At 41.7% G+C, this 12,218-nt stretch overlaps 1 protein-coding gene across 2 annotated transcripts in view; it reads right to left on the bottom strand.

Annotated features, from left to right (window-relative positions):
* Positions 1–1,155: 1,155 nt before the first annotated feature.
* The window catches only part of ctnna1 (catenin (cadherin-associated protein), alpha 1), an 84,912-nt gene continuing 73,849 nt past the window's right edge, over positions 1,156–12,218 (bottom strand). For both annotated transcript variants that reach the window (XM_061724968.1, XM_061724966.1), the window contains exons 17-18: positions 4,673–4,807; positions 1,156–2,795 (exon numbers count right to left, since the gene is read on the bottom strand). In XM_061724968.1, coding sequence (XP_061580952.1) covers positions 2,508–2,795; positions 4,673–4,807 — 423 coding nt within the window. In that variant the 3' untranslated portion in view covers positions 1,156–2,507. The remainder of the gene's footprint in view (positions 2,796–4,672; positions 4,808–12,218) is intronic.

Below are 12,218 nucleotides of genomic sequence, written 5' to 3' on the forward strand. Positions count from 1 at the left end.
GAAATGGACATCAGACGTCTCAGCATGTCCTGTAATATTTTGGCAACAGAGAATTCAGCAAGACCTCCCAGCGGGGAGGACCCAAAACATCTAATTTAGACACACATTTCAGTAGAGAGATTGAGTGAATCTATTAATCTAGCTGTGCATTCCTTGATGCTTACAGTTCCTGCAGCTTTGAATACTAAAGCCAACAATTCTGGGTTCAACTGCTCTCCATCGATGCTGTCATAGGGAGGACGTTATCCAGGTTAAGGACAATATTGGACAACCGAGGTCAGTCACACTACCGTGTTTGGCTGAAAAAAAAAAAACCACCAAAGGAAATACAACTCTTCCCTCTGACATACATCTGACAGACTGAGACATGTACCTTAACAGATAAACTATCATGCAAAAAATTAACTTAATCTGCAAAAAATAAAATAAGCCCTGTGTACTGTATAGAAGATGATTTCTGACGCCGCTGTAGCAGAGTAAATCTTCCACAAGGATTAACAATGAACATTCGTACGAGTTCTGGAACATGTTGAATGAGTTGAATGTGTGTAAACCAGAGCAGAAAACACTCGTAAAACTATATCCTGTAAGCTTTTTCACTCCAGATTTTCATCCCTGTTTATGAAAATTAATCACATTCTGACCATCTCACCTTGGATACACCATTTTGTTTTGATTATGGGGGTGATGGAGGTTTTAGAAATTCATGTATCAAATATGATACATCTGGAAATTATAGGGTTAATGTGGTTCTTTTTCCCTGCGAGGATTGACCAATGTGTAAATAGACAGGAGTCAAAAATGTATTATAGCCTCTCCTTTGAATCTGAGTGAAACGTTGTCACCTCAAGACTAAATGAAGCATTGGATTTTAAAAGCTTTAAATAACGTGTTAACCTACAAACCTACAAACATCATAATGAATGTAACCCTCAAGTCAATAACAAAGAAAGCGTCTATACAAGAGGTAATTATGCACTGCTTCATGTTAGTGTGGTACACCTTACTCAAGGGCTTTCATATTCTAGATAAAATGCAAAAAACTGAATCAGGTATAAAAAGAAATACAAGAAAGAAAGCATTGCTACGAGAGAGAGGCAAAAATTTAGCAGTCAACTTTTATATACAATTTAAAAATAACTCAGTAGAGTGGACTGAATTTAATTGTTTATTTAAGATATACTGTAAATCAGGCAAATTAATACAAGTGTGCACTAATAAGTAAGCTCTCAATAAAAAAAAACAAAAAAAACATCCACAGCAAAGTAGTTTTATATCACAAGAGATTTAAATCAAACGATACAGCAAAAGGGAAGGGGGAGGCACACTGAAAATGACTCAGAATACTCTATGAAATAACCATCCATGCTCATCCTGCTCGAGTTCACAGATGTTACGTGTGCAAAACAAAGTTTCATCTCCCCGATCAAACAAGCAGGAAGCCTTCTTGTACATCAATGCATCAGTGTAGAGCACGTGCACCTATTCACGACTGGAAAATTGAGACCGAATGCACCTCACTGGTCTTATTTCAATTACATTTTAAAAAACTGAAAAAAACTTTCATTTTTAAAGCTCCAAAATTAAAAAAAAAAAAACGTAATGTTCAAACTCAAGGGTGGAGAAATGCAAACGTTAAGTAAGCAAGCAGAAGTCGCTGCAAAACTCAGATACAAAGAAAATATATTGATCCACTCAATCAGGCGCATTCAGAATGTGGAGGTGTTTGGTCTCATTGATGTTTTGGGTAGAACCGTCACGCAGTCTGGGCTCTCCCTGACACACGGGAGTTTGGACCAGTTTACAAAGTGTCTAACCTAGATGATGTGTGAGCCTTTTAGGTCGTTTTTGAGCAAATACATTATTTGCTAAACAAACCAGACAAACAGTCTAACCTTTGGTTTGGTGAACAGGATTTTAAATGGTGAACTTACAAAGAAAAAACATTTAACAGCCCAAATGCAAAATCAGTACAAAACTGAAACTAATATTAGTCTGTTTTAACTTATAAACTTTTTAAAGGCATGGAAGCAATTTCAGTCTGGCTTGTTAAGATTGAACCAAAACATGCTATTTTCTGACCAGTTATCCCAGCACCTCAGGAATAACTAACTATTGTTTCATTTATCAAAAAAAAAAAGAAAAGGAAAATACATTTTGCATAGTTGATATCTGTAGAAAATAGTTTGCCAAAATAAAACAATAGTTTTACTTTAAAAACTGGTTAGAATGGGAAGCAATCAAAAGCCATCTATATCTATTAAATCCAGTATTCCTCTCATATACATGAAAGAAAAGAAGCCCGTTGATCCAGTTGATTTCTCTCTCTGTATTTTCTACAAAAGAGTTATTATAGCAAATCCAAATGTACGCAAGAGGAATGAAGAAGTGTAGGAATATAAAGGACCACACAACCCATCCCTGGACAGACAGAAGACGGGTTTCTCTTTGATACGATGACGAGTCTATTCTAAACTCATTGCTCTTGAGACGACAGCGCGGTGTGTCTAGATACTATCCATGGCCTTGAACTCGCTCAGAGCCTGCACCGGGCTGACGTGCTTCTTGTGAGAGGATCTCTTGACTCTGGCCTGCCCGTCATCCTGCTTCTCTCTCTTCACCAGAGGCTTCTTCTCAGGAGCTTTCATTTTCCATGAGACTGCTGGCATGTTCAGGGCCTCCATGCCTTTGTTCTTTTGGTACTTGGTGGAGGCGACGTAGGAGGCCTTGACGGTGGACACCACGGCGTTCATCAGGTTCTTTGCGGCTTGAATCAGAGACATGGCGCTGTCCAACTGAAAAAGAGGAGACACAGTTAGCCTGGTCTCAAACTGAAAACAAAGCCAGTTATTTTAAATTACCCCACTGAGCATTATGTGGGAGGTAAGCAGTAGGGCTGAACGATTAATTACATTTGCGATAATATCGCGATTTGATAAAACGAGATTTTCTAACCGCAAAGGCTGATATTTGACCAGTCACGTGATCTGGTCACGTAATGTGCGAGTGAGCAGAGCGGGAAGAGCAGAGCCGGCAGAGAAAAAAAAGTCAACAGTGCCGTGTAACCTAAATCTACCATGGCCTCAGTGTTGGGGCTCGGCCGGGCTGGGCTTTCCTTCATAGCTCGCGCTGGGAGCGGGCTGTGGAGGAAAAATATGAGCGCGGAGTCAGCGTGGCGAGGAGCTGCACGTGGCGACGAGCACGAGCCGGGCGCGCACCGGCGGACAGTCGCGCTGTGAGCCTGAACCTGCAGCTCGTCAGCTCATCAGGAGGTTAAACAGCGGGGCTGCCAGTTGTTCATTGCTGGTTCGTTTTGTTAACTCTGAGCTTTGTTGGTTAGTTTACTGTTGTTTTTTTTCTCCCTGAGATGTTTGAGTTACTTGTGAAGAAGTTCTGAGTTTCCTGCGAGGAAGGTTTTTTTGTTCCCTTTGGGAGTTTTTTTATGTGTTTTTCTATTAAACTACGCCTGGTTTTGGCTAAAGTTTAACCCGGTTTGGTGTCGTGCGATTGGGTTCAGAGAGAACGATCCATAACACATGACATGTGTACAGACGTGTGTAGACGTGTTAAAGAGGTAAAGCCTAAGATTTGTTTTCTTTATTGTTGTAATCTGTGCTTTAAATAAATCTGACATTGTTTATTATAAAACAGACTGATTTATTGCTTGTGTAGTTGAAAAATACATGAGAACAGGACCTTGAAAAATAATCGCATATTAAATCGCAAATGCAATATTGAGGAAAAAAATCGCAATTAGATTATTTTCAAAAATCGTTCAGCCCTAGTAAGCAGCACCAGTCCCTCTAATGTTCTTCTGACTTTGTGCAGCAGGTTTTCTGGGAAAATCAAATCTTCACTGTGTTTACTGGAGAATTAATGACCAGTTCCTTGTCTGGGAAACAAATGGGTGTGCAGAATTTCAAAATATGTAAAAAGGTCACACTTATTTAATATGCACACTTAAATAACCCCAGAGACATTAGCAACACTTGTGACGTGTTGAAATACACTTGTTTCAACTCTTCAGAAAGGAGGGGGGAAATTCATTATTTGCTGCACTCCGGTGTCACATAGTTTAATTATTTTAAACTGGTAAGTAAGTGCTTAATTAATGCTTAAAGAAGTGTGTGTAAATGTGTCTTAAACAGTGCTGTTAGGTAGTAAAAACGTAGGGAAACATTTCCACACAAATCGCATTAATTTGGTTGTCGGCATTCAATTTTAAACACGACCTAAATTGCTGTGCAAATAATTAATCTGTTATCTCTACCAACAGCCAAAGTCTTCAAGGTCTCCTATTTTTAATTTATTTGGGCAACAATATATAATACTTTGGAGAGCAACCAGTGTATTCTATTAATTTAGTCCTTTAAGCTGGGAATTTAAGGCTCCTGTGGAGAATTCACAAGGAACAAACATGGCTGTTTACGTTAATTACTTCTCAGCTAAATTCAACATGTGAAGCTTTAAAAGGAAAAACCTTAATGTTTGACTTCTTTTAAAACAGGCACTATTTACACTATCTCTAAGTTTACCAGCTTTTTACAAAAGTACCTTATCAACTACACCTTTTTAAAGCTTTTCATATCCATCATTTTAGGGCGGAAAGTTTTTCCTCAAATAAAGATTATTTCTGAACAATATGTGACATCTAAAAAGGAAAAGGACATACCCCTGAGACAACCAGCTCTCCTCCCAGGTTTTGAACTTCAGCCTTGACTTTGCTGCAGATGTTGAGCTGGTGGCAATACAAGGCGATTCTCTGCAGGTAGGCCAGCAGGTCCTGCTTACAGGTGGAGTCCGGGCACTGGGGAACAAACAACGCACACATGTTCAAATTCAGCACGTCCTCATACATGAGCACAAACATGATGGTTTAAAACACTACACATTTCAAGCAGATACGTTGACTCCATCTTTGCTGCTTTTGCGTGCGTGAATTAAAGAGAATATTTCCGTCAAGTGATTTCACATTTTATCAAGATCACTAAACGAGATCGAGACCCCTGATTGATGCACAACCAGAGTCAAAATGCCCAACGTGCACCCACAACCTAACTCCTCTTCACAAATATAAAACATCACTTCCCACACAAGGCAAATTCGACTGCAAGCCAAACACTGCTGTCAATCACCTGGTGTTTGAAATAATTCAGTGTGAAGTCTTTCTGCAAACAATACATGAAAGTAGAAATTGAGCTGTTTTTTTTTTTGTTGTTTTTTTTTTTTTTAAATCCCCACCGACGAATGGTTTATAAAATCTTCCCATCTGTCTGTAGTGCAAGTGTGGGTTTGACAATGCAGATGAACAGCTAGAGCTGAAGAAACCCTCCGATTGGCTTCAGCCGCCCTTTTAACACCGACTGCTCGTGGTGGGAATGTTGTGCTTCACCCTTGTGTTTGCAACATAAACGTTGGAATGGGGGTCGAAGTGTTTGCACCTCAGCAAAGTAGAGGGTCACAGGGCTGAATTAATGTTTGTGTGCTAGAGGGAAAAAACAAGACATGGTGCCTCAGAAGTCACGCCTCGGCTTTAACGATGGCGACGTGCCATTTCCAAGTACACACTTGGAGAGCAATATAATGAGTGCATCGCCTTTTATGAAAGGGGCTTGTGAGTGCAATTAATTCTGATGGAAAGATATTAAAAAAAACAACAGTCACACAAAAGGAAAAACACACACCACAGGTTCAATACCACATTTAAAGAGGGACTTTCTTTGCTAACACACATTTCCAAAATACAGCGAGGAACACAAAACTCACTTCTGTGTGAGAAACTAAATGAAAGACCCCAAATGATCCTAAAATTCTCTGCAAAGCAGAAGACTGAAAAGGCCCACAAATGCATTTTTGGCACTGCCAATATCTTTGAATCATGTTATTCAATTACAATTAGACTTGGGCTCTATCTTGGAACGCCATTTCCTGGTTTGCTGAACAAGCCTCCTGCCAACACACTAATTAGGCCACGGTCCTCCTCTCAGCTGCTCATCAACTGAAGGATGTAAACACTTTCATGGAGGCTCTGACACGTTACATCAGACCGGAGTGACCCCAGTCACAAATGGTTTATCAGCAATGATCAACAGACTGACGACTACAAAGCAGCGGCTGACAGCTTTCCACATCACCCACTAAACACAGTGTATAAAGAACCGTGAGCGACCATGTGAGCGAGTAAGCTGACTAAAAACACCACTATTTTCAGGGGCTTGGCTCTCTGAAGAGAGGGGGTGGAGAGGGGGTGGGGGCCTGTTAACACAGCGTACAGGGAAAAGGTGAAAGCAACTTAACAGCAGCCAATCTTTTAATTGATGGAAACTCCACAGGAATGAACCAGAGGGGATCAGTACTGTAAAATCTGGGCATCAATGAGTGTTTGTGTGTCTCCCGAGAAAAATTAAGCTGTCTGTCTTTTAACTAGTGTGCAAATAATACGCAGGCAGCACCACAACATTTTCCACTTTTTAGGAGCAGTCATTACAGCTGCTTAAGTAGGTGACAAAAGAGTCATTTTCTCTATGCAAAGGGTGGACCAAGAAACAGATCATGAATTTTTGGACACTTCAAACTAAATATGACTTATGGTGCCTCTAATCCTACTGAGCGCATTTGTAACCCTAGTGGAATAACAGAGAGCTCTGCTGGATGCTGCAAACTCACTCCCAGATATACAGCCATGCATGACTTTAGAAAGTAGCCCTTCCAGCACGACTGCACGCAGACAGTCGTCATAAATCAGGCCCGTTGTAGCAGTGTAAAGACACCAAAAATACAACTTGCACACTCTTTCAACGCATTCAAATATCTCGTCCTATAATAAAGGAAGGAAAGTCGCAAAAACAAATAGTTCTAATAAAATGTCATATAATAAATAGGAGAAGCTGATAAGGAGAGAGATGTAAGAGCTGATGGTCAATTTTGATATCCTAAATATAACTGTCCTTTTTCAGAGGCCTGTATTTAAAATGTTAAACCATAAAAAAATACAAATAAAAAAAAATACAAATTGCCAGGTTTTGGAAAGTGTTTGCATCACAAGGGCTTAAAGAAAGATGTGCAAGAGGAGTTGAGGTAAAGGAGAGAAGAAGGGGATGATCGTCTTACAGTACTGGACTAACACATCGCTGCTGGACAGGGTAAGTGGGGAAAACATAAGAGTTAAAAACAACAAAATAACCAGAGAAAAATCAGGAGAAAAGACAGGAGTGAAAAGTGAGCCAGAGGGGGAAGAGTGTGGAGGAGTAAATCAGGGAGAAATCCAACTTGGGGGAAAAAAGAATGCAGACAGGAGGATTCAAGTGAAGTTGGAAGGAGTGTTTAAGTCAGACAGAGACAGCCAGCGCATCAAAGTGTGCGCGCACAGAGACACACATGAAATCGCAGAGATCTTGGATGAGGCTGAATGCAGCAGCCATGCTAATGAGGGCTTGGGGAAGTATTCAGACGGTGGAGAGCAGGGCACTGTGAAAGCATCACTTGTGCTTATACTCAGCTCAGCTGCTGGCTTCCCTCAGCACTCAGGAAACTCTGCAAGTCTGCTGCGACGGTGACATGTGAATACTTAAGCTGCACCCAAGACGGAAAGGAGAACACCTTGGATTGTTTTTGGTGAGGCAAACCAAATTTGTGTGCGTGTTTGACATAATTTAATTGTTTAGAAGCAACAGTATCTCACCAGCTACCTTCACCGCCTCTTTTTACTTTTAAATTATCTAAGTGCAACTGTAAAGTGTCCTTCAGGCCTAATTTTACAGGACAGGCCTGTGGGGCCAGTTAGAGATGGAAAACCAGAAATGGGTACATTGGATTGTTTTCAAGGAGAATAAAATATAAAAAAGGTGAGTCACCATCTCTCAAAAAAGGAGGAAATAGCACAGACAGGAATGTCAGGGATTCCTGCTCTCTCATTGCTTGATCCAAGGGCTTTTGGATGAAGTTTGCTACGATAAATTGGGTTGTGCACCAGTTCTTTTACATTTTCAGTCTGAGCTGTTAAAAAGAGGGTTAACAAAAGCAAAAATGTGCAGTGTTTCCACCCAAGGGGGGAAAAAATAACTACTACAACAACAGAGCAGAATGTTGAACAAAACTCTCTCATAGTCCTATGTGTGAAGTAAAATATATGAAATAAATGATGAACAGTATGGTCAGGTCTCATCATTGCAAATGTCATGGAGTTTCCCTGAATTCCATTACACAGAGCAGAGACAGGCAGCGCCTCTGAGCTGCCGCCAGCCAGCACTGACCTTTCTGGACGCATCACCCAGAGGAAATGCCAATTTCCAATATTTACTGACAAGGCAGCATCCTAATGCACTACTGCCATCAACCTGTTGGGCAGCGCCACGGGCAGTGGACCCAAGAAGTGTTTTCTTGTGTTTGTTATTCAGTCAGTTCCTTTCACCAGTCCTACCGTCAGATCCTGGTAAAGTGTGCATTTTGGTTGGATTTAGTAGAAGGAACTGTCATTTTCTCAGGCAAAAGCTATACACAAAATGGCAAGACGATCAGTTATCATCATCATCATCATCATCATCATCTCAGTTGTACAACTTTAACCCATGATGATTTAATTAAACTTATTGGGGGAACTGTCCATGGGAAAGCAAAAACTTAACCTCAGACTAGAGATGCACCTATCAGGATTATGAGGGCCGATCACCGATCACCGATCTTGAAAACCAGTATCGGCCGATCCCGATTTTGCCGATCACCGATCACAGCGTGAAATCCATAAATTTGCCAATATTGTTGTCTCATATACATGACACTGACATTGTATTATTAGGTATCAAAATTAGGAGATTATTTGTAAACTCGGCTTATAAAGAGTAAGTGTAGTTTAGTGGCTTCAGTTTTCCTGTGGTAATAATTATGTACATGTGACCAACACAGAAACAGCAGACATGTCACTCTCTAAAAGACAGAAGTTGCAAACTATAAACCTTAGTTTTCCTGTGGAAAGAGGAATTCAATCTTAAAATAAAAATTAATTATGAATTATTAAGCTTTGTGAAAGCTTTAGCGGTATGAGGAAACTCTTGTGAGTGAAGCAAAACTCTTCACACTAGAACTCCACATGTCACTCGTGAAGCGACCGACACGACTGTCGTCCTGCATGAGGCTTTGGACTGTGTATATTCTGGTAAAACTCCAACGGGATTTCATCAGTGAAATATTTACGACGCAGCAGCGCGCACCGCGGATCCAAGCTGCAAAAGTGTTTAAACTCGATCTCTTCTACAACTGAAAGCGGTTGATGAGCAAAGCATATGAATTCATTACCTTACGATGTAGTTCTTTATTTTTCTTCCTGTCGTTTATAAGTCTCTGTTACAGGTGTTGCAGCTGAGCGCGTTATTGCACGCTCCTTTTTTTTTCGTCCTTTTTTCTGCTGCAGCCAACTTTGAAAACTCAATATAGTCCATCTGAAGAACTTTCAAATGTCTTATCAGCTTTGTTGTGTTGAAATTCTTTTGTAACATTCCTCCTCATGGTATCTCCTTTGGACACACTTTGCAAACTGCAAATTTGTTGTACTTTTCAGACATTGTAAAACTCCTGCACCGGCGAGGCCGAAGCCTCCTCAGGGCCGCTCGGTCTGAGATGCGGGAACGCCCGCAGGGGCGGGGGTTTGTTGTTGTAAACGTCATCAGATCGGCCGCTCTGAACTATTATTTTCCGATCTCCGATCAAAACCGATAGGGCCGTTATCGGCCCGATCCCGATCGGGGGCCGATCGATCGGTGCATCTCTACCTCAGACTGGTAAACCTCTCTCTCAAAACTTCTCATTTAGGTTAGCTGCAGTTTGCTGTGGTGTGACATCACCCAAAATGGAGAAATGGAAATCCAAAAACGTACCAGATATATAAAGCAGATATCACACTATCCCATGCAACTTTACTGCCAACACATTTATAAGGTGTTGTCACCCTTTACTAGTTAGTTTGTTTTTTTCAAATGAAAAAAAAAAACTACACTCCCGCAGAAAATGTCCTAAGATGAAGACTTCACAGTTCTACGCTTCTTTGAACCAGTCAAGTTTCAGTTCATGCCCAAGTCTCATCAGGCTCATGATCCAGGTAATGTTCTCAGGGATTAAAGCAAAAAAAAATCCCAGGACGGAAAGTTTTCAGACACCCCCCCCCCCGGTGGTTTAAATTTAGTCATTTCAACCATCAGGGGGAAGGATAGGTTGCAAGTTTGGATTACAAGGTAGACCATACCTGTTACGTGTTGTAATCATATCCTTCTTTCTTTCCGTTGCGATTGAAAACGTAAATTTATAATCCATTCCTGTGAGTTAACTTCAAAAAATAAATAAATATTGCAGAAGCTTGCGCGTAACCTACGGCGTAAGGTACGCAGCGACGCGTACTCTACGCCGTAGGCTCTGCGTCGGTCCGACGCGGAACCATAAATCAACGCACACGTGGATGTCGGCGCCGCAGCTCCGCTTCCTCCCGGCTCCCGGCACAGAGTACTACTGCGCGGTACTGCGGTAACAGTCCTGGGGCCTCATCTATAAAGCTTGCTTGCGCAGAAAAAGCGCCTGAAAGTTGCGGAAGCCGCCATCTACGCAAAGCCTCGGATCTAAAAAGAAAAAACTAATCGATGGCTGCCGCTCCAAGCCCACTACTCCACGCCGAAGAGGAAAAAAGAAAGTGTTCTGATTAAAATAAGGAAAGTTGGACTACCGTATATAACAATTGCGTTCATAAGGATAAAGTTTTAAAAAAAAAATAAAAATTAAAGAAATTGTCTCTTCTCCCCGTGTGTGTCTGCCTGTCATGCACGGGTACTTCGGCGCATGTTGTTTACTTTTAAGCCGGAATTATGGTTCTGCGTCACACCAACGAAGAACCTACGCCGTAGGGTCTGGCGTAGGGTGCGCGTCGCCGCGAACCCTACGCCGTAAGTTCTGCGTCGGTGCGACGCGGAACCATAAATCAACGCACACGTGGATGTCGGCGCCGCAGCTGCGCTTCCTCCCGGCACCGGGGCTCGGCGTGTCCCTCCGCGGTACTCCCGGGGACTCTAGTCCCTAGTCCCGCAGCCTTAGTGAGTATTTTCACCGGACATTTTGACCGGAGAGATTATAAAATACCGGACTTCGGCATATTTTACCGGACAAAGTCCGGCAATTACCGGACAACGGAAACCCTGGTGCAGTACCCCCCGCGACCGCTATTTAGCGATCTTTTTCTGAATGGTTTATCCGACTTTTTCCAGTCACAGTGAATCAAAGAGATAAGGACAACTATTGTGCAAAAAAACAAAATAAAAAAAAAACACACATAAATGTAGAAAAGAGCCAATCACACGCCGTAGGCACGGCGTCGTTTTGACGCAGAACCATAACTCAGCCTAGGCTGAGTTATTAGGTGTCAGGTTACGTGCATCTAAAACCAGAGGAGAACTTTACTGTGTGTGCACAGCCAACAGCTGATTGACTGCAGTGGGCGCCGTTCGACAACTCTATTTTTTGTCGGATTTGCGCTGATCTCATAAAAAAATATCCCAAAAAAATCCCCAGGACGGAAATCCGTACCCAGTACGGAGAACTTTAATCCATGTGTTCTTATCAGTTTACACTTGTACATCAAAACTGATGCCATAGCTGAGGACCTGATGCTGAACCCTTTATGCAGCCTGATGTCCATCCCCCTGTGCACAGTACTGAGTACATCTCGGGTTGATAACTACAGGGTAGTTTCTATCAACACAATGGTGGAGTTGAAAAGGTACATTTTACGTGCATATATTGGTATTTAATAAGACGTATAAGAAGCATTAAAAAACTCACGCGCACACATTCTCAGATCCACCAAAGAGGATCCATATAATCAAGTGCTTGAAGGTGGCCACCCAGGATCTGTGTCACTAATCCAGTTTTCAGAATAAATTGATTTATGGCAACAATATGCCCTTCTGCTCCATAGATTATGGCAATTCCTAAGAGTTTCATTATTTTTTAACATTACATGCGAAAGAGAAAAACGGCACACCAAACTGGTCATTGTTGGGATCAAGGCGAAGCTCAGCTGTGCCGCACTGAGGTGCAAAAAAAGGCTAGATGAGGTGGAAAACAAGCAATCTCCTGTTGCTGTAGTAACAGATGAGAGCTGCCATTTCATCTACCAGCCCAGGTTGTTAGAGCTGAGAGCTCACTTTAGCTAGATGCTCTTACTCTGTGGTTCTTAAACTTTG

Source organism: Cololabis saira, chromosome 7 (genome assembly GCF_033807715.1).
Source record: "Cololabis saira isolate AMF1-May2022 chromosome 7, fColSai1.1, whole genome shotgun sequence".
In the NCBI taxonomy this organism is placed as follows: domain Eukaryota; kingdom Metazoa; phylum Chordata; class Actinopteri; order Beloniformes; family Belonidae; genus Cololabis; species Cololabis saira.